The sequence below is a fragment of the Aspergillus mulundensis genome (assembly GCF_003369625.1).
Source record: "Aspergillus mulundensis strain DSM 5745 chromosome Unknown scaffold_8, whole genome shotgun sequence".
Classification (NCBI taxonomy): Eukaryota; Fungi; Ascomycota; class Eurotiomycetes; order Eurotiales; family Aspergillaceae; genus Aspergillus; species Aspergillus mulundensis.
The window spans coordinates 423053-449117 of NW_020797896.1; the positions used below are offsets into that span (position 1 = coordinate 423053).

At 43.5% G+C, this 26065-nt stretch overlaps 7 protein-coding genes across 7 annotated transcripts; 4 read left to right on the forward strand and 3 right to left on the reverse strand.

Moving 5' to 3' along the window:
* Nucleotides 1-3955: 3955 nt before the first annotated feature.
* Nucleotides 3956-4291, forward strand: DSM5745_07547 (uncharacterized protein; the record flags this gene model as incomplete). Its single annotated transcript, XM_026749563.1, has 1 exon — nucleotides 3956-4291. The coding sequence occupies one exon, from the start codon at nucleotides 3956-3958 to the stop codon at nucleotides 4289-4291; it is 336 nt and encodes a 111-aa protein (XP_026601595.1).
* Nucleotides 4292-5284: 993 nt separating this feature from the next.
* Nucleotides 5285-6980, forward strand: DSM5745_07548 (leucine-rich repeat domain-containing protein; the record flags this gene model as incomplete). Its single annotated transcript, XM_026749564.1, has 2 exons — nucleotides 5285-5949; nucleotides 6005-6980. The coding sequence occupies 2 exons, from the start codon at nucleotides 5285-5287 to the stop codon at nucleotides 6978-6980; spliced, it is 1641 nt and encodes a 546-aa protein (XP_026601596.1).
* A 161-nt stretch (nucleotides 6981-7141) lies between these two features.
* On the reverse strand, nucleotides 7142-8111 carry DSM5745_07549 (EI24 domain-containing protein; the record flags this gene model as incomplete). The annotated part of the gene is made up of 3 exons (XM_026749565.1): nucleotides 7142-7259; nucleotides 7335-7927; nucleotides 8010-8111. 3 exons carry the CDS (start codon nucleotides 8109-8111, stop codon nucleotides 7142-7144), a joined length of 813 nt encoding a protein of 270 aa, XP_026601597.1.
* A 403-nt stretch (nucleotides 8112-8514) lies between these two features.
* Nucleotides 8515-10950, reverse strand: DSM5745_07550 (PA and RING finger domain protein; the record flags this gene model as incomplete). Its single annotated transcript, XM_026749566.1, has 2 exons — nucleotides 8515-8836; nucleotides 8882-10950. The coding sequence occupies 2 exons, from the start codon at nucleotides 10948-10950 to the stop codon at nucleotides 8515-8517; spliced, it is 2391 nt and encodes a 796-aa protein (XP_026601598.1).
* Nucleotides 10951-17802: 6852 nt separating this feature from the next.
* DSM5745_07551 (uncharacterized protein) lies at nucleotides 17803-18368 on the forward strand (the record flags this gene model as incomplete). Its single annotated transcript, XM_026749567.1, has 2 exons — nucleotides 17803-17842; nucleotides 17917-18368. The coding sequence occupies 2 exons, from the start codon at nucleotides 17803-17805 to the stop codon at nucleotides 18366-18368; spliced, it is 492 nt and encodes a 163-aa protein (XP_026601599.1).
* Nucleotides 18369-18813: 445 nt separating this feature from the next.
* On the forward strand, nucleotides 18814-20607 carry DSM5745_07552 (uncharacterized protein; the record flags this gene model as incomplete). The annotated part of the gene is made up of 1 exon (XM_026749568.1): nucleotides 18814-20607. The coding sequence occupies one exon, from the start codon at nucleotides 18814-18816 to the stop codon at nucleotides 20605-20607; it is 1794 nt and encodes a 597-aa protein (XP_026601600.1).
* An 864-nt stretch (nucleotides 20608-21471) lies between these two features.
* Nucleotides 21472-26046, reverse strand: DSM5745_07553 (ubiquitin-binding TORC1 subunit KOG1; the record flags this gene model as incomplete). The annotated part of the gene is made up of 5 exons (XM_026749569.1): nucleotides 21472-21661; nucleotides 21734-22071; nucleotides 22116-22449; nucleotides 22495-25514; nucleotides 25564-26046. 5 exons carry the CDS (start codon nucleotides 26044-26046, stop codon nucleotides 21472-21474), a joined length of 4365 nt encoding a protein of 1454 aa, XP_026601601.1.
* Nucleotides 26047-26065: the final 19 nt, after the last annotated feature.

Sequence of the window (26065 nt, forward strand, 5' to 3'; positions counted from 1 at the left end):
TAAATTAAATAAATTACTAACTGCTTGTCAACTGCTTGTTATTTTTAAATTATAATAATAATAATTAAAATATATTAATAAATATTAATTCATAGTAAATAAAATTTATTTAATTAATATTTTTATTATTACTTAGTTTAATAAAAAATATATTTCTTAAGTTATAATATATATATATATATATATATATATATATATATATATTACAGGCAATTAGGTATAAAAATGTATATATTTAAAAAAATTTAATTTATTTATATATGTATATATATATTAAATTTAATGTATATAATTTTATATATAATTACTATTATATTATTTATTATTTTTAAAATATAAATAAAAATATTTTAAGTACTTGCTAACTGCTTGCCAAGCACTTATTAATTTAAAATATTTTAAAAATATTAAATATTAAAATAATTATTATAACTGCTTATTAACTGCTTACTAAGTGCTTTATATTTTATTTATTTTTTTATTCTTTAATTAATATAAAATTATTAAAAAAGTACTCCGTAAAATTACATTAACTATACAAGATTAATAATCAAGGTCAGTCGCGCGTTCATTGCTTATTCACCTGGCTTAGCATTTTTCTTGCTTACGTTTTAGGGGTGATGCTCACATGAGCGTTTAAAACGCTCACATGACATATGTCCACGTGACCAACATTGCACTCATGTCCTGACGATGAAGGGGCCTTTCTTGATTGTCCCCGCCTTGAAGATAGTTGCAAGTGCAACCGGTGTGTCAGATCGACCCCGCAATTGGATAATGGAAAAGGGAAGTTCGTATACTGCCGATAAATTTAGCGTTGTTTAAAATGCCAAGGCCATCATTCGTAAGTAATTAATTTATTTAACTTTGTATAATACTTCCTATACATTTTAAAATAAAGGCCTTTTTAACTAATGTTTGCTGCAGTTACCGCGCAGCGATTAGGTAGTAATATAAAAAAGTAAAGTAGCTATGCAGGTACATTATATTATATAGAAGATTACATAGAAATTAATGTATTATATAAAATATTAAGTTTTAAAGGTAAAATAGGGAGAATTAATAAAATACAAAGGGGCGGTTTAACAGGCGCCTAATTAAAAAAGAGTATTTATAGTAATTTAGCAGAATTTAAACTTAGTAAATTTGCTAGAGAAGTTCTAGAGTTAAGTACTACTATATTTAAATATATATTTTATTATTAAATATTAAGTATTTACTAAAATAGTAAATATCTCCCGAACTTTATAAATTTAGATACTAAAAAAACTTATATAAAGTAACCTAATCTTACGCTTTTAATATTTTTACTTTATTTTAATTTTTATCGCGAATTTATGGCGCGAAATGCTTGTAAAGTTAGGAGTATAATTATAAAAAAAAGCGGCACATGTGCTTTGTTTAAACAAAGCTATACTTTATATAAAAAACCCTATATAAACAAAAGCTATAATAAACCAGGCGCGTACTTCTTCACACACCCCAACAAGGTAAGCCCTCCACCTACTAAAAAGCTAAATTTTATATTAATAGGCCTTTAAATAGCTTCATAAATACAGGTACTTTAATTTATATACAATTCTTTATAAAAAACTAGGTACCAGCGCGTTAATAGCCTTGCTAGCGCGTTAACAGCCTTGTTTTTAGCTTAATACCTCGCGGATAAATTAAAAAGCTTCACAAATACAGGTACTTTGATTTGTATGCAATTCTTTATAAAAAACCAGGTACTAGCGTGTTAACAGCCTTGCCAGCGCGTTAATAGCCTTGTTTCTAGCCTAATACCTCGCGGATAGACCAAAAAGCTTTATAAATATAGGTACTTTAATTTATATACAATTTTTTATAAAAAACCAGGTACTAGCGCGTTAATAGCCTTGCCAGCGTGTTAATAGCCTTGCCAGCGCGTTAACAGCCTTGTTTTTAGCTAAACACCACGCGGATAAACCTCCGAATAGCTTCATAAATACAGGTACTTTAATTTGTATGCCTTTCTTTATAAAAACCCAGGTACCAGCGTGTTAATAGCCTTGCTAGTGTTAACAGCCTTTTTCTAGCTAAACACAACGCGGATAAACCTTTAAATAGCTTTATAAATATAGGTACTTTAATTTGTATGCCATTCTCCATAAAAAACTAGGTACCAGCGCGTTAACAGCCTTGCTAGCGCGTTAATAACCTTGTTTTTAGCTAAACACCACGCGGATAAACCTCTGAATAGCTTTATAAATATAGGTACTTTAATTTGTATGCTATTTTTTATAAAAAACCAGGTACCAGCGCGTTGGTGGCCTTTAACACTAATTTATAGTTAAAAAACGCGATTACTGCGCCTTAAAATAACTTTAAAAATAAGTTTTTAAAGGTTTTTATTATTAAATTTGCCATTAAGGTACGGGTATATTAATTTGTGTGGGAGAGCTTATATAAATTAATGTACCCGTACCTTAACGCATGACTTAGTAATTTTAAAGCAAGTGCGCCCGGAAGGCCAGTGTTTAGTTTTGTATGTTATTTACTATACAAACTAAAACAGCTTAATTACACGGGCACGTGCGCCCGCAAAAATTGTTTTGACGCTAAATTTATCGGCAGTATACGAACACCCATGGAAAAGCTCCAGATGATAGGCGATCGCATGGGGGTACGGCAGGCATTGAATGCAATTCCGCAGATTCGACTCGCCGCCACAAAGCAGGCACAGTATGAAACTGGGCCGTCGAGATCCGATGCGGTCATCGAGTTATCTAGCCACAACCAGTTGTCATGGGCTTAGGCGCCTTCAGGCTGACGTGCTGATTGTTGGGATCGTGCCATGGCCCATGAGTTGGCAGATGGCTTGGCAGATTCAACGGCGTATCGCTTTCGCTTCACCGGGCTTCGCCCCAGGAACCGGCGGGCTTGGCCTTTGCCTGGCAGGGCGCAGGGTTGACTCCGAGCCTCTCCGAGGGGTCCGAGTCCTTTGCTGACTGCTTGACGCAAGATGATTGAAGATGATTATGGACACGTACAAGTCAACCCCTGCTTGACGATGTCATATTGCCAATTGGGTACGCGCGGGATGACTGGATTGTGGATTGTGGATTGTGGATTGTGGGAGTCTGCAAGGTGGAATCTTCTGTTCAGCCTTCGCGGAGCAAACTCTTCAGCGAGACGTATCAATACTGTATGGATACACAGATACCGGGCTACTGCGCCTTCGATCCTGCCTGGGACGGTAACAGCGGTACAAAGGGTCCGGCTAGTACAATAGTTTAATTAAACTGAAATTGGTTTCTTTTCGCCCACAACATGAAACCCACTGAGACAATGGAGGTGAGAGAGCGCTTGCAGATGCGACAAGTATAGACACCTCTATAAGCGCTTTCAGAGATTCGAAGAGCTTCTCTCAGCCAAAGAAGCCGGGCACGTCAGCGTCCAAGTATACTTTGTTTTGTGCCTGAAAGGCTGACAGGGGCGTTCAGGAACCGGCGGTGGCCGCCAGTGTGAGCAGCCAGTAGGAGAGCGCGACAGTCGATGGCGTCTGGGTCCAATTCCAAAGCGCCGATCAGCAATTTGAGGCCCAGACGGCCACGAAGGCACGAACCCCTTGCGCCCGCTCTGTTATTGGCTGTCAGTCCTCGCCCTCGTGTTTGGCCTGTATTATTTAGTCCGTCTCCCCCCGGCATTCTCTTTCGTTCCTTTTCCCTTTGGTTTCCCACGGCTTTGATCCTGAGCAGCGCTCCTCCACTCGTTCCCTGTCCTTCTCAAATATCAACTGCGATACGCTCACTCGTTCGTGTGTCCAGCTCGATTTCAAATTTCAACGTTCCTTCCATCTCAGCCTGCATCCGCTTGCTTACTCCCTGCGCATCAACCGCTCTCGCCGCATCCCAACCGCCAATACAAAGACAAGACAACTCCGTCCTTCAAGACCATTTTCTATCCTCACTTCAAACACAAACACATCTCCAAAATGAAGCTCACTGCTATCGTCTCTACTGTCCTCTGCCTGGGCGCAGCTCACCTGGTCGCTGCTGACCAGACCTCGACCCTGACCACCACCGTCACCAAGACTCTGGTCCGCGTCAACGCTGTCACTCCTACTGCAGCACCTACCTCGTCCGTTCCGCTCATCCACACGAGCACCCCCGTCGCCAGCAGCACTCTGGTCCCTAGCACCTCCGCTGCCACCTCCACCGCTGCTCCCTCCGACGAGCCCGTCCACACCGGTGCGGCCGCCAGCTTCGGAGGCAACATGCCCGTCGCTCTGGCCGGTGGTGCCGTCGCTCTCCTCTTCGGCGCTCTCTAAGCAGGCGAATCAACATATACTCTGGCAATGGCTCCTCTCCGCACCTGCGAACGTCAACGAATCTACAAGCAGTGGGCAATATAAGCAGTGGAGGGCTGCTGATCACAACGACTCCATTCAACAATACTTTTCTCTTCTTCTCGTTTATACTTTTCACCCGTATTTACCCTTATAACTTCTTGTATCCCTCACGCCAACCCTTTAGCAGCAGCTGCTGCTGGGAGACCGCGAGACGGACGTGTTATGAATTCTATACCCCCCATTTACGATTATGATTCCACGCGCTTTGATCTATTTCACTTCTTATCGTTCTGGTTAGTGAGCCGCTGGTGAGAGTCGGCCGTTGTTTTGCGACGTTGCACATCGCTTGTATATAGGTCGATCTCTAAATCCATTGCAGTCAGCGCTGGTCTGAAACTAAATTATTGGCATCTGCTGTGCTCCGTATGCATCGTTCTGTGCTCCGTAGAATGTACCCCGGAGTCCGAAGTACATCGATTATTTGAATCATGGTCTCGACCGTTGATCTGTCGATCTTGTCGATGATTATCATATAAGGACCTCCAACTGCTGCCGATGGCTTTTAGACAAGTTCTGATTTGTTAAAAGCACTGCAACTGGTATTGATCCACTGGATGCGAATGCGCCACTCCGAATACCGCATAGATGCCGATATATATTGCTACATGTCCGGGCATATGATTCATAGAATAACGATTGTTTCGACGACTCATGGCTTCTTGAATAAGACTTTATTCGCAACTATTCGTCTAAATAACAGTCTCTATTACCACGTTATTCCTCTTAGAATCAATACAGTCATTGGTGGTGTCCTCGGTGTCGAATCCTTATCAATCGCGTTATCTCCCACTCCAAATTCCCGAGTCCGAAACACGCATACATAACCCCCCCTCTTCCATCCCCTACATACTTCACGCTCCAGCATCACCTCCTTGCTTCAAAGAAATTAAACTCAAACAATTGCAATTTGCAATGGACACCGAACCGCCCCTCCCCCCACCCCCACGCATCCGCCACCGCTCGCCGCACAAACCCTCGCACCAGCCCGGTTCCCAATCCGGAACCGCAGCACGCGCACCCGCACGCGTAAACAAAACAACCTACCGCCGCCTCTCGCGCTTCGACGACGCCTCCAGCCAGCCATCCAGCGACCCCGCCCTCTTCTCCAGCGACGACATCCCCGCGTCGGGCCTCGAGAATTACCACGCGACCGGGAACGCGAGCGGGAACGGCAATGGGTCGCACTCGCGCAAACGCAGATACCGCGGCACGTGGTGGGGGGAGATGGTTAAGGAGAAGGATGTGAAGAGGAAACGGGCGGACTTTAAGGATAAGAGGTTCAATGATAGTGGGGTTTGGATGGGGAGTGATGATTCCAGGGCTTCGGGGATGGGGTTTCTTGCGAGTGAGGATGCGGCGGCTTGGGGGGAGGAGTTGTTGGGCCAGAACCAGGATTTGAACCAGGATGGGGATGCCGACGGGGATGAGGGGATGGGGATGGCCACGGGCATGGGACTGGGCATGATGCCGGCGCGCGCTGGGTTCGCGAAGAAGGTGGAGGAGTCGAGGGAGCACCAGTTGGCGCGTGCGGTGGTGAATGATTGCTTGGAGAGGGGACTGGACAGCGTCGACCTAAGGTATGCCCTCCTTAAATTATCTCTCCTTGTCTAGTGATACTAATGAACGTAATAGCAATGCCCCCCTCCGCACCATCCCGCCAAACCTCCTCCGACCCCTTCAACACCTCACCAAGCTCCCAAGCATCCGCGAACCCCCCATCTCCGAAGAAGGCTACAGCTCCCTTCAACCCTTCCTCTGCCTCTTCCTGTCCGGAAACGCCCTTACAACCCTCCCGGGCGAACTCTTTGAGCTCGGCAACACGCGCGTCCTCAGCCTGCGCAACAACAAGCTGACGGAAATTCCCCCTGCCATCCGCAGACTAACTAAGCTCCAGGAACTGAATGTCGCTGTTAATCGTCTTACCGTTCTCCCCTGGGAACTCCTCTGGCTCATCAAGAAGGGTGACTTGAAACATCTCATCATTCGGCCGAACGAATTCACTGAGATCGATGATCCGGCAACGAAAATCGCGCATTGGCACCTCTCACCGGAAAGGGAGAACGAACCTGGAAGTGAAAATGAGATCGAGGCCGAAACTGCACCTGAAAGTCTCCCTCTCAAAGCCATCGAGTATGAAGGGCCCGCGCCTGAAGAAGCATGGGCGCCTATCCACGTCGCGACAAGCCCAGTCCAGCGCTTCAACATGGACGGGCTCCCCATCCCAAACTCACCAACCGCCACACACTCTCAATCTCCCCCGCCGTCTCGCGTCCCCTCCCTCCGCGAAGTCTCCCTCCTCTCCTTCAGCAGATCAACCTACTTCGACATTCTCCCCGACGAAGAGCTGGCACTCTTCCCCAACCTAGCTCTCCCGCTCCTTTTGCACGCCCGCGACGTACGCAATGCCGGCGGGCGGTCATGCTCCGTCTGCCACCGCAGTTTTGTCATCGCGCGCACGGAGTGGATCGAGTGGTGGGACGTCAGTACGTATGAGAATGGGCTGAAGGGGCCGAGGGCGAGCGGGGAGCGGTTGAGGCCGGTGCCATTCCGAAGACTGGGGTGTAGTCTCGGGTGTCTTCCTGCTACTCATCAAGAGAGGGGTGAGTGAGTGGATGGTGGGCGTAGAAGTTGTACATATATATTCTGTACGAGGCTACCTGATGTTCAGAGCGTCAACTGCATATATCATTATCATTCTGTCCTATATCCATCATATCATACCAGAACCACTTGAGATGAACATGAAGCGAGTATCAAAACCAGAACAGATTACTTCTCAGCCTTCTCCAAATCAGCCGCCCACAGCGCCGCGCCCACCGCATTCGTAAACTCAAACACCATCGACGCAAAGGGCACCATCTCCAGCAGCACCGATGCCATCCCAAGTCTGCAAGAATCCCGCATTAGCAAGCTCTCAAAGCCAAGGCACGCAAAACCAAGGAGCCAAAACATGAAAACATACCCAGTATACGCGCCCCTCCTCCTCTCCACAAACTCCCCCCTCTCCTGCCCCCTCAACCCCCTAAGCTGGAAATACCTCTCATGCAACCCCGGACCAACCTTCTTCCCCGAAACATAAACAAACAGCACGGTCCCAACAACAGGGATGAAATTCAGCGGGAGCATGAGCAGACTCCGGAGCATGCCGCGCAGCACCCCATTCCCATCCCCATCGCCAAACGGTTTCCTCACCATCTTCCCCAGCCGCGCCATAACCCCGCCTCCATTCCCGCGCTTTAGTTCGCGGCCGTTCTGCACGAGCCCCTCACAGCCCCGCTCAAGGAGCACAGCATCAAAGACATCGACCAGTGCATCGCGGATAATCCAGGCGCGCGCAACGAAGTGCGTTACGGCTGAGGCTTCGGAGAGGACGAGGAAGAAGGCGGCGATGGGGGCGAAGAAGGGGCCCGCCGTGAAGCTTAGCAGCGCGGTTTGCGGGACGTAGGTGAAGAAGAAGAGGGCGGTTGTGATGGAGATTCCGGCGAGGAGGGTCTGCGATAGGCGTTTTGTGAGCGGCTTGTAGAGGGGTGGGTGGGTGGTGAAGTGGAGGATTCCCTGGAGGATATAGTGTTAGTTTAGGTCAATGATGCTATGTTAAGGATGCGGGCTGGAGAGGAGAAGGGGGAGAGCTGGGTACTTTGAATGGGTAGATGTATGCGCCGGAGACGAGGACGTCTTGGGCGGCGGCGCGGAGGTTGGAGGATTCGGCGCGGAGGGCTTCCTTTGCGCGGTCGGACATCTTATGGGAGGACCGTGGGAATGGTAGTTGGTGACTGGAAAAATGAAGAAGAGTTGGGAGATGGAGAGGTGCTGGTGCTGAGAGCGGGAGCTTGAAAGCTCATGTGGAGATGCGATAACGGTGACGTCACTACTCAAGGCCTAGAATCCTGAATCTACAGCATACTCCAGGTATCGTGATAGAGCCTTTATAATGATAAATGAATTCAAGAAACGAGAGTACATGACCAGTACAGCTCGAAGTGCAACTCTAGACAGGACAGTGTCGAGCTGCCTCCCTAACGCCAACCAAATCAATCCGCAGATCGCTAATGAAATCGCTCAAGACAGAAAAACGCTGAACACCCCAGGACCCGAGATTTAGAAGTAGAGATAGAAGTGTATAGTTGTGGAATGAGACGAGATTAGCTGTCGTTGTCGGCCCTGCCTTGGTGCCAGATTGTGTCGCCGCTAAGCGCTGAAAGACTGAGAGCTGCAAAGTTCCGCCAGCTCGGGGGAGATGAAGAACCGTGTCGTTCAAGACCGGTATCTGAGATACGTCGCTCTAGGTCTGTCATTTCGTCCTCGCCCATGGAGGTAATAGGGAGTGGTGCGGACGTTGCGCCGCGGTGGGCTTCCGCGTCGTGTTCGGGTCGCGTTTCAGCATGATGACTCTGTGACATGGACCGTACGACGTCCCCCTTGCAGATGGGACAGGTCCGACGACGGGTCGTCAACCATGGAGTACTGCATCTGTTAGCATGATCCTAAAAATGAAACGCAGGTACTTACATGCACTCCACGTGGAACTCATGGCCACATGGTAGGCTCATCACGCGGCTCTCGCCGTCGATGTATTCTTCAAGGCAAACAACACACTCGACTTGTCGTCCGGTGTACTTCCGACGCCACGTCGTAGATGTGCCGGGCTTTTCCCTCCTCGACTCGAATGACGACTCCGCATTCTGGACCCGTGGCCGAGAAACAGGACGTTCAGTACTCTTCGAACCTAGAAGAGGAGACGTCTGAGAGACAGGCCCAGGGCTCGGGGATCGCAGGGAGCTGGACGACGATGACGACGATGTTGGCATTGTATGATATGTTCTCACTGGAAGGCGCTCAACTAGCGACTTGGGTGCTCGCCAACGTCGTCGCCGGATGCGCGATCGGAGTAATAACAAGATGTAAACCACAGACAGAGTGAGTAGCGGGCTCACGACGAGAACGAGAAGGGTATCGAAGAATGGACTAGTAGACATGCTCGTCGGCGTAAGGGTGACCCATAAGCCTTCATGCTCTTTGGTCTTGGTATCCTTTTTCGGGACATCACGCGTAAACCGCTGTTTCTTTCCTTCGGCTCCCTCTGTTCTCACGCCGAGGAAATGCCTCGAAAACCATCCCTTCGATTTTGTACCGTCGGGAGAACGTCGCTCGATTCTTTGGGACTTGAATTCGGAAGTACTTGATTTCTCCACGGCGCGATACTCTCCACTGCCAGGAGTAATGCTGCCGCCTTTAGGCGTAGACGTGTCTTTGTCCTTGCCCTGTTTAGCTGCTTCCGACACAGAATTACCTGTGGGGACGGCCCTGGCACTGCTCTTGGGCGCAACAAGATCCGGATCCCGCCAGTCTTGCACACCAATGAGGAAGCCGTCGCCGTCGCCGCTTGTTTTGGATTTCGAGGCTTTGGAGTTCTTATCGCCAGTTTCGGCTTCTTTTCGAGGCATTTCCTGGTTCACTGGGACCCAGTTGATATTGCCACTAGTTGGCGGCCGCCTGTTCTCTTCCAAGGTACCGACCTGCTCGCCTCCGCCTAAGCCGAAGATCGATAGCAGTGTGTGTAGGAACCCGGAGTTCGACGCTGGAAGCACTTCGTCGCTCGTAGTCTGCTGAGTAGATGAAGGTGTTGCTGCCGCGGACACCGCTGGTGTAGGTTCGGCCTCGGGCTCGCTGGCGGTTTTTGCTCCGTCGATCGAGATGTGTTCCTCCCGGTCCTGCGGGGGAATGAGAGACGACAGCAGATGGGCCGTAGTGTAAGATGTGAACAATGCGGGGATTGTAACGTTCGAGGTATCACCTCGCGCATACATCGTAACAAGGCTTCCCCCTCGAGTATCATCGCCCACAATCACCGCGAGGGCCCCGCGCCGTTGAGCCCACTTGACCTTCTCCAGGAAGCCACAGCCGCCTCTGCTCAGCAGGACGACCTGACCACTGATCTCCGCAGATTCTTGCAGAGATTGTATGTCGGCATGCGCACTTTTTAGAGCCGGAGATGAGTCACGGTTTTTTTCGGCGGTATCGACCACAACGGACTCGGGAAGGGGATGGTGAAGATGGTCATCCGTGCCATCGTTCGGCGGTAACGATCCGGGATATCCATCGCGAGAGGTCGACCCCGGCAGGAAGTCGGCATGGCTTTTGCCCGGGGTAATGCCTGCGTCCATGTCACTGGAGCCAGGCTTCCCATCGCGGCTCTCCGGGAGATCGGTGTCGCCCTCCTTCCAGCCCGGGATATCTGAGCAGCCCAGTTCTCTCCCAGAATCGGTTGATCTCTCTCCAAACCCACTACCGACCCATAACTGTCCACTCAGCCCTTTGTCCGGAAGTAGGGGGCCAAACGCCGCAGGTCTGGCTATGAAGAACGTCGAGTTCTCATCGGTGAGGCTTATGATGGCAGATGGAGGGAAGAGCGACGACGGTAGGTTGAAGGAGAATAGCGAGTGTATTCCTGTCGCTTGACCAGCAAGCGAGCTAGGTGTCGACACATGAGGAGATGAGGTGAGGGCGGAGTAAAAGGTGAGAAAGATTGGGAAGAAGAGGAGACAAAAGGCGAGGAAGAGTAGACGCGGAGGTCGCATGGTGTCAACTTGGGATTAATTTTTCGACAAGAATCGTATCCTTCGGTGACGGAAGACAACTTGTTGCGAGACTGTCGATTAAGAACAGTTCGAGGGTCGTGCGTTCGTCATAGGAGCGGGCTCTTCGAGGGGGGTAAGCTAGCAACAGAGAGACCAAGATAGCAGGGAATCAAATGAGGGATCGAGTCAAAAATGGCAGAGAACCATCCAAAAAAAGACAGGAGACAGAAAGGTACAGAAAAAGCATGAACGAGAATAGCTGGCTCGTGGGACGTCGAGTGGTTGGAACTTGGATGCCTTGACTTGGGGCCCTTGACTTGAACGGGAAGCGGAGTCACGAGATCGCAGCCTCAGGCACGCATGTCACACCACCAGGCAACAGCTCCGGATTCCAAAGTTGTCGGACGAGAGGTGGAGATCCCTTGGATCTCCGCGGTAAACTTAGTTAAATAACTCCAACTAACCTCCAAAAATAGGAAAAAAATTAACCTTTAACTTTAGCTAAATTTTATAACCTAATTAGGAAATAAAATATAAAAAAAAAGGAATAAATATAGCTTAAATTTTTTTATATTTAGTTATTAAACTTTTATATTTTTATTTATTTTAAATTTTAAAAAATTTTATATTTTATTTACCTTTTAATTTTTATCTTAATTTTATATAACTAATTTTTACTTAAAATATTTATAACTTTAAAAGTTATAAGCCTAGCTTATACTTTACCTTTTTAAATATTATTTATATAATTATTTTTAAAGTTATTTATTACCTAAATTTAAACTTTTAAAGTTTTTCTTATTTACTATATAATATATTATAAAAAACCTTTAATTTTTACCTATAAATACCTAATTTAATATTATAATTTTAAATAGTTTTAATACATGGCGCCCATAGTATTAAATTACTAAATTAATAGTTATAGGCCTTATAATATAAAATTATATTAATTTTTTAATTAATAATAAAAACTTATTACTTATTCTTATTAGCCCAAGGCCTATTTTTAAAAATTTTTATTTTAATATTTTTAAAAAAGGCAAACTTTAAATAAGTTATTTAATACTTAATAAACAAGGTAGATTTTATATTATTATAAAAAAATATTTTACTTAAAAAAAGAAATATAAAGCTTTGCTTAATATAATAATAGCTTATATAACCTTAATTATATTTAGCTTTTACTAGTAACTATTATATAGCCAAGAATATTTATATATAATACTTTAATTTTTTATAAAATATTATATATAATTTAATATTACCTACTAAATAAAAATTAAGGTAAAATAAAAAAAGGTAGTTATTTACTAAGGCCTTTTTATTAAAAAATAAATTAATAATTAATATAACCACTAGGTTAGTATATTTATTAAAACTAAAAAGTTTAATATTTTTATTAATAATTAAAATATTAACACACTTTAAGACTTTATATATACTATTATAATTATTAATAAAAAGTTTAGTTAAAGGCTTTACATGGCTATTTTTTTTTTAAAAAAAAAGAACTTTACTAATATTATTAAAAAGTTTAAAATATTTTATATGCTTTAGGCTGTTTATATTATATATAATAAATTTAAATAATAGCTAATAAATGGCACCTTTACCACGCTTAAAAAAAATAACTTAGTAAATAAAAAAAAATAAAAATACTAAAAATAACAAGAAATCTAAAAAAAATAATAAAAATAAAAATAATAAATTAAAGCTAATATACCTAGTATATAACTATTTATATTTTATTACTTTTTATTAGTATCTTAATGCCAAAAAAGCTTTAAAAAATTAGGAGCCTTAAAAAAAAACTTTGCAAAAAGTAAAGGAAAATATACAGGATTTAACTATTAAAAAAAAAGTACTAAGTATTTTTAAAAAATCTAAATTTAACACTATAATATTTAAAATTAAGGCTAAAAAAAACAACTTTAAAAACCCGGAAAAAGTTATAATAATAATTACTTATTTACTATTTAATAGCTTATAATATAGCCTATATAAAAGCATTATTATTAACTCTAGATTTTTTATATATATTACTAATAACCTTACTAAAATAATTAATATTTATAATACCTTTAAAAATAATATTATTTTTATTAATAATATTATTAATAAAATTAAAAAGTTTAGTATACTCCGTGTTTCTTGCAAGGGACTAAATAGCTTAAAAAAATTTTTAAAGCTTAAAAATTATGCTTATATTCCCGGCTTTTATACTATTATTATATTCCTTAATAAAGCCATATTAATAAATTTATATTTTAATAGCTATAAGAAAACTTTTAAAAACTTAAAAAAAATAAACTTTTATATACTTAAATAATATTACGGATTATACATACTTTATTATAAAAAATTTAATATTAATAATAATAAAAAGATTAAGGCCTCTTACGCTATAATAAAAATAAAAATTTAATACTTTATAACTTTAAAAATATTATTAAAAAGCTTAAAAATTTAGTATAAATATATGGGCCACCTTAATACTAACATAGTATTTAAACTTTTAATATTTATAACTAGTATATAAATTAATCCGGCACCTTAGCTTTTTAATAAAAAGTAAAAAAAAACTACTCTACGCGCCATGCAAACTATTATAATTTTTTAAGTAAATATTATAAATTAAATTAACTAAAGTAACCCAATTCTTTAAAAGAATTTATTTTAATATTCTTACTTTTAAAGCATTTTAAAATAATATAAAATATACTTTTTATTTCCTAAATAACACCACCTAAATAAGGTGGATAATATTATATATTAAAAAAAATAATTACTAGCGCGTTATTTAATTACTTAATACCTATACTTTTAAGTAATATAGCCTTTATATTTAATTTTTTTATATAAATAATAAGATATTATAGCTTTTAAATAACTTTAAATTTATTAAAAAATAATAAGGTTTAGCCTTTAAAATTATTATTTTTAATATACCTAAATAAAATAGCGCAAGTAAATAATTAAAAAAAATTATTTTATAAAAAGTTAAAGCACTTTTATTAGTTACTAATATATTTTAAAATCTTATATTTAAAGCTATAAAAATATTTATTTATATATTAAATTACACGCCTATAAAAAATAAAAAAAAATAAATAGTTTATATTACTTTAAAAGTTTTAAGTACTAATAGGTAATACTTGCCTAGTAAATATAGCTAATATTTTTAAGTTTAAATTACTTGCTTACTAGCGGCTAAAAATTCCTAACTTTTATAAAATAAAGCTAAAAGCGGCTATTAAATATCTTTATAAATATAAAAAAGCCTATAATATTTAAAAAATTTAAAACCCTCGCGCTAAAGCCATATAATATTTAATTATTTAAGTAAAAAATATAGTATTTAACAAGGCAAGAACCTATAATAAAAATAATTTAATTTACATAGCTAGTTTAAGATACACACTCCTAGTATATATTAATAAAAAAAAAAAAAAACTAGTTAATATATTATTTTTTATTAATTTTAAAAATAATTTTTTTAAACTTAATAATTAAAATAAGCCTACTCCCGAACCTAATAATATAAAAATAGGTAAAAATAAAAAGGTTAAAAATAATAAACCTTATACTAAAATTAATACTTAAAATAAAGTTATTTTTAACTTACCTAATAATTTAATATTATATAATAATAAAAATTTTATAATTTTACTTATTCCCGCTGCTAGCCTAAGCTTAATAAGTATTATAATTAATAAAAGCTTCTAAACCTATAATAATTATAAAATTATTTTAATAATACTTAACTAGGTAGTAAAAAGCAAGAAAAATAAAAAAATTCTTAACTTTAAAAATAATAGCGCTAAAGGGCTCCTATAACTAAAAAATAATATAAATAAAAATAATAATAAAAAAAAAATATTAATATTATTTTTTCCTAAAAAATCTAACCTAAAACCATATAAAATTAATATAAAAAAAGGGAAGTAAAATCCTAATCCCAGACTTTTAATTACATAAGTTAAATTAAATAAAAAGGCCTAATATAACCACCTATACTAAAAACAAGATTTAAAAAATTTTATAAATAAAAATTACCTAAAATAAAAGCCTTTTTTTAAAGTTTTTTATACTAAACTTTTTTACTAGCTAGTAAAAAACTTTACTAAATACTATATTTTTTTTACTTAGTAATTTTTAAGTTTTTTAAACCATTACAAGAGGCACCAGGCAAAGCTATTTATTAAAATTAGCTTTAAAAAAAACTAAAAAACTAGGTAAAACTTATAAAATATTTATATAAAAACTAGTTTATAAAGGCTGCTAGAGTTAAATTTAGTACTCTTAAAAAATTTTATACCTTTAAAATTATTTTTATATTAAAAGGTAAGATTATTATACTACTTATATAAGTATTTAAATATAAATTTAATACTACTAGTTATTTAAATAAATTTAAAGCATGCCTTTGCGCTAAAAAAGATTTTTAACCTAGTAATTATATTAATACTATAATAATAACTTTTACTACCTAATTATTTTAATTTATAATAGCGCTTGTTACTTATTTTAACCTTAATATTATTTAATTAAATATTATTAATGCCTTTATTTAAAGCTTTATAAATAAAAAAATATATATTAAAACACCACCCGGCCCCTAGCGTGTTAAAAGCAAAATATTTAAATTAAATTAATTTTTATATAGCCTTAAATAATTACCATATATTTAATAAAAAAAAATATTTTTAATACTTTTTAAATATAGCTTTAAGCTAGTGCTAAAAAAGCCTTGCCTTTTTATTATAAAGTATTTTATAATTATTTTTTTTATTAATAATATACTTATTATAAGCAAGAGATTAGCCAAAGCTAAAAAAAGGCTATTAACTTTATTAAATATATAAAGTATATATATAAATTATAAAATTTTAGTAAAGTAAAATAGTTTTTAAATATTAAAATTATTTATAATTATTATAATTAAAAAATTTAATTACTTTAAAATTCTTATATTAATAATTTACAGGTTAAATATAACCTTATAGCACTAAGTAAAATACTAAAAATATTTTTACTTATTAAAAAATTAATGCCTACGCCTTTAAATTATACGCCTATAAAATAAGATATTTTTTTATATTAATAACTTATTAGCTTATTTTTTTATTTTATTATAATAACATGCCTTAACGCCTTTAAAGCAGCTAGTAAACTTATTTAATATATAATATAGCTTATTAAAACTTATATTAAGGTAGCTAAGTACACTATTTAATATTTTATTATTATAAAAAACCTAAAAATTAAATACTTAGCTAATACTAAAGAGATTATTACCATGGTATTTAACACTTTTTTTAATAATAATTTTAACTAATATAGCTTTAATAAATAGCTTATAAAGTTATTTAAAGGTTTAATTAACTAAAATACTTATAAGTAAAAAATAGTTACTACCTTTATTACTAAAGCTAAATTACTTACTATTACTAAAAAAGTAAAAAACCTTATATAATAAAAAAAACTTTTTAATGTTATAAAGTTTAATTTAAAGGTTAAATTATATTTTTTTTATAATAATACCTAAATTATATAATTACTTAACTTAAATAACCCTATATTTATTATATAACTTTAATATATTAATATTTACTATTACTAGCTTTGCAAGAAGTATTAAAATAAAAAAATTAAAGTTAATTAAATAAAAATAAAAAATTAATTAATAAATAATTTTATTAAACTTTTTAATAGCCCGCGTTATAAAATATTTATTTACTAACTTAGCCTTATTAAAATTAAAACTATTTTTAATATTTAATATTAATATTTTTATTTTTTTAAGTACTAGGGGGTATATTAAATAAAAGGTAAAGATTTTTTAAATCTTTATAGTAAATTTAGTTAAATAACTTTAACTAACCTTTAAAAATAAAAAAAAAATTAACCTTTAACTTTGGCCGGATCTCACGACCTAATTAAAAAATAAAATATAAAAAAAAAAAAAATAAATATAACTTAAATTTTTTTATATTTAGCTATTAAACTCTTACATCCTTATTTATCTTAAATCCTAAAAAATCTTATATTTTATTTACCCCTTAATTCTTATCCCAATCTCACATGACCAATTTCTGCCTGAGGCATCCGTAACTCCGAAAAAAGTCAACTGGTCTTACTTCAAAGTTCAGTGAACTTGTGACTGGAAATACACGAGTGAGTCTGTCCCTTTACACTGTGGCTTATGTCGATACCCCTGATCTCCTTCATCCCTGGAGACCGGCCAGGGACGTGACGTCTGTCTCCGAGGCAGTGCGGGCGGGATCATGCGCTGATCATAGCGCCAATGCTGCGAGCCCCACGACGCGGCGACGCCTGAGGCGTGATCGACAGACACTCCGCTGCCTGGGGGTGGGCGGAGAGGAATATCCTTCCTGATAAGCCTGTGCGAACCGCGGGTTGCGAAAGCATAATCGTCGGCCAGATATGGATTACAGAACTCAGGCCGGGCTGTTCGATGGTCAGCGCCGACTCGCCGGAACTCTTTCGTCTCAGGGATTTGAAGAGTTGGAACAATAGGCCGACTCTTGAGTTATGCTTCGATCCATGGATTCGCCGAGATCCAGTCCCGGCGCCTTTCGAGAGCCAACCCATGGTCGTGACGTCGAATGACACCCCCTGCGGACCGCGGCGGAATACATCAAAGAAGGCCCTCAGGTATATCTCGTCTCTTTCTGCTTCAAAGCCGGAATTCCTGCCATCAAGCTCTTCCAGTTGATCCCTGGTCAATGCCTACAACCTAGTCTGACCCTGCACAGTTCACGTGCTGCTGTGCAAAACAGTGACATACTACAAGAAACCTAAGCCCATCACAGTTGAGTACTCAGCATGAAGTTTTTCGAGAAAATGAAGAACGTCATTGCGGGCCGTAAGTCGGAATCAAAGCGCCCTTATAAGCGCATTTCAGATAAATAGCTCGAGCAACGCAGCTAACTACATCAGGTCGCGGCTCGGATTCCATGAACTATGGAGGCGAGTATGGTTCCCATGCCGCCGATGGCCTCGGGGACAGAGCCGACTACTCTCCGTTCCATGCTGAAGACTACGGGTCGAGATTTGGGAGCTATGAGACTAAACCGCGACCTGGTACCTACGGTTCGGGCGATTATGGTGCTCAAACCCGTACATTGGGTTATGGACCTGGTGGTGGCTACGGGCCTCATACAAATGGACGCAACCATAGCTTTGCCACTAATAGGTATGGCTCTCCAACTGCGGTAACACACGGTTCGGATGCAGGAGTGAGGTCAGGACGAGGGTTCAGTGGCGTATCTGCTGCTGGCAGTAGTTATGATAGAGGGTCAGGATCTCGGGATGGTTGGACCTACGAATATGATACTAGAGGCCGGAAGGGCTTCATGCCCATAGATCGAGTGCAGCGAAGTGAGTGGTAATAGACATCTAGGGGTATTTTACTGTTACGGTTATCAATTAGTGAAAGGGAAGCGGCGTAAGTATTTTAAGGGAAGGAATTGATGGACTGAGTTCCGGCAACTCCAATAGGCAGGAATTCACCTCCTTCTCAACCGTCAACCATCTCAACCATCTCAGGCTCTGCCGTGAGTAGCTGCTGGCAACGTTCTCCAAGACAACGGAGCCAGGAAAGGCAGCTTCTGAAGCTTCTGAACGAGGTTTGTCCAAGAAAAGCGCGCTTCTCCCGCGAAACACAACCTGCTCGCAAGTCTCTATCGCTCTCTCCAGCCATCCGTCGCTTGATCCTCCCCGACTAACACACCTCTCTCCAGACTTCTTCATCTCCACCTCCTCCCCCCCGCATGAATCCAGCTCCACACTTCCTCCTCCCCGTACAGTCCAGTCGATTGTCGCCAGATCTCCTCGATGGCTGGCCAAAGATTCATCATTCGCTCCGAGGGCTACGCTCAAGCAGTCCCGGCCTTCGCTCGGAGGGCTGTCGACTATGAAATCGACTACGAATTTGCTGACGACCAGAGGCTTGCATCCTCTCAGCCTGTTTCTCTGATTCAGCTGTGCAGAAAGAGTTCGTCTAGGAATAGAGCAACAAGGAAGGCAAAGGTTTTTCTCTCGGAAAGCGCAAGTGACTTGGCAGAAGCCGGGTTTCCAATCACTCGCGAAGTCGATAAACACCAGCATTTCCCTCGACTTTCGCTTCCAAGCTACTCGGCTTCCGCAGAATACGGCCCCGGTGATGATCCCGAGACTCTGACTCTACCCTCCTCACGTTTCGTCTCTCAAGACTATCCCTGGCAGCGTGAAGAAAGCCATTCCGAGGCTGTTCAAGAGCAAACATGGCACTCAAATCAGAGCGAATACCACCCTCAGGAAAACCCTTTAAACTACGCGAATCAATACAATCGTTCTCACTCAGGTGAGACGAGCTACGTGACCGAGAGCCCATTCCTCAGGAAGTCGGATTACAACAGCGCTGGGCGTGGAACTGGCCCTGTGGACTCAACACCAGTCACCATACGGTCCCCGCTGGATACACCACAGTCATACCTTTATTCTCAGAGAACGCAACAGAAGGAGCATTTGCCAACTGCTTTGCAAATATACCGCGATAGTTTCGACCGCCCAAATGACCGATCACCGTACGAATCGTACCGTTTGAATCGGCGCAACAACCGAACTGACCTACCCGAGATAACTTCTGGCTTGCAATTCGGAGACTCCTCTGACCTGGAGTTTCGAAAGGCTGTGGGAAACACAACGGTGCGCTCCGAACCCGGCTTCGCGACACACAGTCGTTCACGACTTTCTAACACCGAGGTGGCTACGCAATCAAGCGTCCCTCGGAAAGCTCACAAATCTCACGACGCACTTGTCCTCAGGCCAAGATTATCAAGCGGTACCAGCACCTCCCAGCGGACTCTGAAAGAGGAGATATACGCCATCTTAGACAGTATGCATGTTGACTCCCAGACAGATTTTGAACCGACCCCAACTCAGACTCCCGGGGGCACAGAGTCTTCAACAAGTGCGTCTGAAATGAACCAAGCGCTGCCAGCCGAACCCACAGCGATGCACTCGCTTTGGACAGGTGGCGAGACCGAGACTAAGCAAGCAGAGACTACAACCCGGGTTCATATTTCCAGCAAGGAGGCTCAAAGACATGAACAGGCCGATGCGGACACTTCGCCACCAGGGCTGAGCCAGTCGAACATCGAGCCCCTGCTGGAAAGCCAGGAGGCTTCTGTTGCTCCACTCAGAATAACGAAACTTCCTCCTGGTCTTCCTCGGCCAGAGATAATAAGTTCGGGCAAGTTGACAGCGTTCACAAATGAAAGGCTTCCTGATGCAAGCCTTTGGTTTCACACCGACAACCGTGGACAGGATCAGTTGCGCCGACACATCTCTGATATTGCCGAGAAGTTTCTCGATAGAACTGAGCGCCTAGGAGGGCAGAATTTCCCGAGAGAGGATCGCACCGTCACCGAACAGACCATCGCACTCCTAGGTGGCGTCATCGCTAACCTCCAGTCCTACTCCTCTGATGCCTCTAATGCTGAGGAACGTCGAGGGGGATACTTTGGGAATTTCGCGCCTGTGGCGTCTCGTTATTGCGACCTGCCAGTCAGAGGTCGGCGCAGCTACTTTGAAGATCCTTGGGAGAGCCTTATGGAGGGAGTGGTCCGTGACGGCGAATTTTCTTAACCACAAACAATACCCGCAGCCTTGTTTTGGCTTCGCCGGCCACTTGGCTGCCACATGCCACGAGGTCGAGGTGTTTTCCATTTGAATCGGGTTGATCCTGAGCTAGTAAATTCCAAAGGAGTATTATGGGATGAATACTGTTTTTCTTATGTTTTTTCAGCAAATCGGGTGATACCCAGGGTCCGCTGTTCTACGTTTCTACGAGCCCAGACCCCATTAATTCAGCGCAGTCTCATCGAGAAATAATTATATACCTACTTTGCAGACTTAGTCAGTTCAACCAAGCAATCTATTCACTCATTGCAATCCATAACCCGGAAGCCCCTTAAAAGGAAGACAGCGGTTACCGAGGCCCTATTACGCACTCACTCTAGACAGGTCCTGTAACCACACATCCATATACAACGCAAGCAAGCAAACAACAAGCATCGCATCGCATAGCATAAGTAAGAAGGGAAGAATAAAAGAAGAAAAGAAGAAAAGAAGAAGAGAGTATGAAGCCGCTAAGTGCTAAAGTTGAAATGTGAAGTTCTGAGATTCTGAATCTGGAATCGAAGATCATTCATTAACCGCGTCTCGCCAAACGCCGAAATCGATGCGCGCGTCATTAGAAGGTGGAAACAAAAAGCCATGCCGATTGCAGCATGGTCAAGGAAAGCAAAGTAGGTAGTAAATGGGTAAAGAGTAACGAAGGCACCCACACAAACCAAACCCCAGAGCGAAGCACAACGCAAACCGAAGCGAACCAGGCGCCATGTCCCTGTCCAGCCGACGGGACACAAACTCACACGAATGAAACATAGGTAGGCGGATAGAATAGAATAAATAGGCCAAATAGGATAGGCATGGTATACGGAAGCGAGCCTAGCAGCTAACCAAATTAATATGATTATCGTTGAGGGCTGCGCAGGCGAAGAGGGTGCGGTGCGGGTGGAAGGCCGTGCTGGAGATGGGCGAGGAGCGGTTATGGTGGAGGAAGCTGGAGTAGGGCTCGAAGGTGGAGAGGTGGGTGCCGTCGACGTTGTAGGTCTTGACTTCGTGGCGGTTTGTGCCGCTACATTATGATTAGTCTACTTACTTCGACCTACAAGGGAATGAGGGAGGAAAGGGAAATGAGGGGACGTACACCATGAAAACGGGCGCGTGCTCGTGAACGCTCAGGGTGCGGAGGGTATCTCTCGTCCCGAAGATCGTGGAGATGGGGTTATCCATGCGCAGGTCCCAGAGTCTGATTTCGCCGTTGCGGGAGCCGGAGATGAGTTCGCGTAGGCCGCCGCGCTGCATGTGGACGTTTGTGATCCATTGCTTGTGCTCGCGCCAGACTTTGACCATGGACGCGGTGGGTTTGAGGCGCTGGTCGAAGACGCGGACGGCGCCGTCGCCGAAGCCCGCGACGAAGATGTTGCCGGCGACTTGGTCGGAGGTTAGGGAGGTGATGCAGGAGCCGGAGCGGGCGGGGATGTCCTGGTTCTGTGAGTGGGTGTGTTATGGGTGGGAAAGGAACTTACGTTCGTGCAGACTTCCGTCGCTGCATTCCACACGCGGATAACCTTGACATCACCCGCAACCAAAGCCTTACCCTGGCCTTGCTGCCAGTCGAGGACGAGACCGGCGTTGCGGTTGCTGGGGATTAGTTCGGGCAGTGCTCTGAAGGCAGTCACAATTTCGACGTCCTTGGCTGACTCATAGTTGCGGAACACCTTGAGCACACCATCCGACGATCCTGTCATCAGAAGAGCCTGGTCGTCTTCGTTGATGTAACGAACTTCGTTGATCTTAGATCCCACCGGATTCCTGTTCGAGAACCGGTTGAGACGCTTATGATTTTGCCAGTCCCAAATCCTATCATAGTCAGCATTGAGTTCGCACTGCGATGATTGGACTTACGTGATGGTATCCCTATCGTCAGCAACAGCAATATGATCCTCAAACTGATGGAAGCACATTTTCAACGGCTGGGTACCATTGGACAACAGCGCCACCGAGTTATCCCAGCGATTGCTGCCCGCCTTCCCTTTCAGCGGCTGGGTCTCCGAGATGATTTTCTCGTTGCGGCTGCGCCGCCAGAGACGCTCGTTGTAGTCCGCGCTACCGGGCTCATCGGGCTCGTTCGGTTTCATCTGGGGTTCCCGAAAATACTGGGCATGCGTGAGAAGACGTTCGTACTCATCGGTGTATTTCTGGGACAGCAAATGGAGGAGTTCTGGAATTACCTCTGTGGACCAATCTAAGAATCTGCTCATCAATGGGATGCTTGGGACAACTGATGGGTCTCTACGTTCGAATCCTCGGGATGTGGGGACCGGGGCTTGCTGGTATGTGGCTGGTGCAGCAAGTTGGTCGTTTACTTCGGGCGGTCGGGTCCATTCCGGAGGGGCTCGGCCTCGTGGGGTTGAAGGGGCACGAATTTTGGGCGATGTTGACGGATCTGAGTCTTGAGATGATTCGCCCTGTGAAGAGCCGCCAAACGCGAGGTTCTTGAGCGATGCTGCTACACTAGCAGTTCGCCTAAGGCTCAACGAGAGGTAGCCTTCTTGCTTGGGAGGCGCGGTGGGAGGCGGTGGCGGCGCTGCAGCTTTCTTCACACTCGGCTTTTCTCGAAATTGCGACTGCTGTTCGATTCGACCTGAGAGATCCAGGATTTCTTTTCGGATTCGTTCAGTTAGCGAAGCCATGGGTGAGTCAAGTAACAGGTAATGCATGTAATCAACAACCATTCCCGCGTCCTGCGCGATATCAGGATGGGGGTCGACGGAAAGAATGAGAAGTTGCTTCCAGATTGTGCCAAATGTTGTGTTTCTGGACAGCGGCTGCGGCTTGACTGAACCGTTCGTCTCAGGAGGCTGAGAGTCCTCCAAGCCGAGCTTGCCGAGAAGATTCTTCTTCTCGTCCTGAAGTTCTTCGTAAGCAGCCACTAAGAACTTATTCTGATAGCGTTTCACAAAAGTCGAGAAGAAGACGAGGAGCTCTTTCCTGACAATGACGCTGCCGTCGGACGCCATGGGCACGACAGCAAGGGCCAGAGATTCCTCGATTTGCGCCACCTGGTCCGTCAAGTCCGGGATGCCGAGGAAGGTCGTCAGAGCATGGAGCATCGCAGCTCTTACTTCCGGGACGGGGTCGAAATTGAGTTCGCAGAGCCTCATTGGCGCAGCGCACCGGATGCCCATCCACTTGGCTTCTGGGAAGTCAGACCAGAGCATACTGATGCAGAGACACGACCATTGTCGCAGAAGAGGGTTCTCGACATCCATCAAATGCATCAAACAGGATTCGAAAAGGTCGGATGAAAGGCAGACATTCTGACCCTGGGTATAGTTCTTGCAAAATATGGAGACAATAAAGGCGCACATCGCCCGATGTTCACTGGCATTGCCAACGGGAATGGGGGAGGATGGATTGAGGATGGAAATGAAGTAGTGGATCCCGTTGTCTTTCAAAAGGTCATTCTGTACTGTGTGGTCGACGGCCATGATCCGCGCCCAGATAAACACCATGACCGGCTTCAGCTCTTGGGCTGCGGACTGAAGAAGCTTCACAACATAGGGGAAAATACCAATGCTCAAAGCCAAGTGGACAGCCCATGGTCCCAGATCGAGGAACTTGCTGAGCAGGATCAATGCTCTTAACCGGTGCGCCTGACTCAGAAGGACTTGCAGGACAATGGGTAGCTGATCCGGTGGACTCTTCTCAGTCGGGCCGGAAGACAAGTACACTTCGAACGCCGTAAGCTGTTCAGCGAAAAAAGAGGAATGCTGGTACTCGTAATGCCTGCGTCCCTCTTCATGGTCAATCAGCGCAGGAAGCTGAGCAAGAACCATCTCGACTGCCAGATCCCAGCTCTTCCACAGCGGGTGGTCATGCGTCGCCGGGAGTTCAGGCGACGATATTGGTTGGCACTTGTACGTGCGCATTATCCGCTCACTGAGCAGGAAGTTCCTGAACAAGGCCGCCACCATGAGGTCTTGGCGGAAAAGCTTCTTGAAAAGGTCGCGTGGTAGTGTTTTCCACGCTATCGTGTCGGTAATAGCGGTGAAGATCCAGTTCAACTCGCCGAGGGGGCTTCTGCGCTCCTGCAAGCGACCGGGAACTCGAAAATCGTCGACCTTGACATTGGTTTGAAGAGGGTTCTGGAGGACGAAGAAGCGCAACGCGATCTCGATTGGCGTGGTAAGGCAACACGTGAACAAATCCGCGGGGAGATCTGGATTCGTCGGGAGAGATTCATCCTTCTGGCATGCCGCGAGGATGATGCAGTCCCCGTAGTTTTGCACAATCGCGTTCGGATCAAGCCTCTTCTGCTCGGAATTCTCCTTCTCGTGCTTCTCAACGAAAGTGTGGAAGTTCTGAACGATGTTTCCGGCTTGAGACACGTCGAAAACAAACAGACTAGGTCCTGCAAGCCATTGTTGCAGGTCGTATAACGACACCGGAATGTACTGCGTGTAGTTCTTGTTGAACACCCAGATCTCTCCGGACTGCGTCGGCAGCGGAACACCGTGACCGTTGTAGTGGAAGAGCACTCGTTCGTCCTTGGCGTTGCGGCGAAGCGAAACACAGAACTTCTTGGTCTCGTCAACCGAAGGGTCAAGGTACTGCTTGTACCGCGTCCGTAGACTAAGCGTCTCGTACTGCTCCTGCAGCTTCTTTCCAATCTGCTCCATGAGTTTGTTGTTACCACCGCCAGTCGTAGAGGTCGGATCGACCCAGCATTCCAGCTTAGCGGTAGGATTCGTCTTGACGACATCCGGCGGGTCGACACCGATATTCAAGCAGATCGCCAACGCGGCGGAAACGGTCTTCAGGCGGTCCTTCATCCGCCAGTCCTCAGACGGCCAGCTTCCGACAGGGTCTCGCGGGAACCCATTCGTCTCGTGACGCTTCTCCGTGAAGTACATGTAGAAATTCTAAACGATGTCAGACCGGACCGCAACCCTCAGCACCGCATCCGCTTACCGAATGGAGAACCTTGAGGTACTCGCTCGACGTGTATTCCTCTTGCCACCCATGCCTCATCGCAAAGTCCTCCTCCTCGTCATTATCAGGGAACACGGGTCTCTCGAAGCCCCCGCCTCCACCTCCGCGAGGTCCATAGTCACTCCTAGCCCTCTTCAACGCCGCCGTCGGGCGCGCACTACCGGACTCCTGACCGGAGGTATACGGCGAACTGAACTCGGTGGGCGTCGTGTTCTCGCCGGACGAACTGGTCGGGCGATTCGGCGGCGGCGGCTTCGATCCCTCGACGGTGGTGAATGATCGGTGGTGATGCGAGATCGGCGCGGGCGATCTCTCGCGCGGCGGGATGTGTGTTTCCAGGTCCGGGCCGAACGCAACACGTACGGACTTCTGCGTGCTCCGTCGCGGGGCCTCGGATTGCAGACTGTGAGCCTGTGGCGGCATTGTATCTCGGTGCTCCATGTCTATAGTTGGGTTCCTCATTGTCCGGGGGTGCTCATCG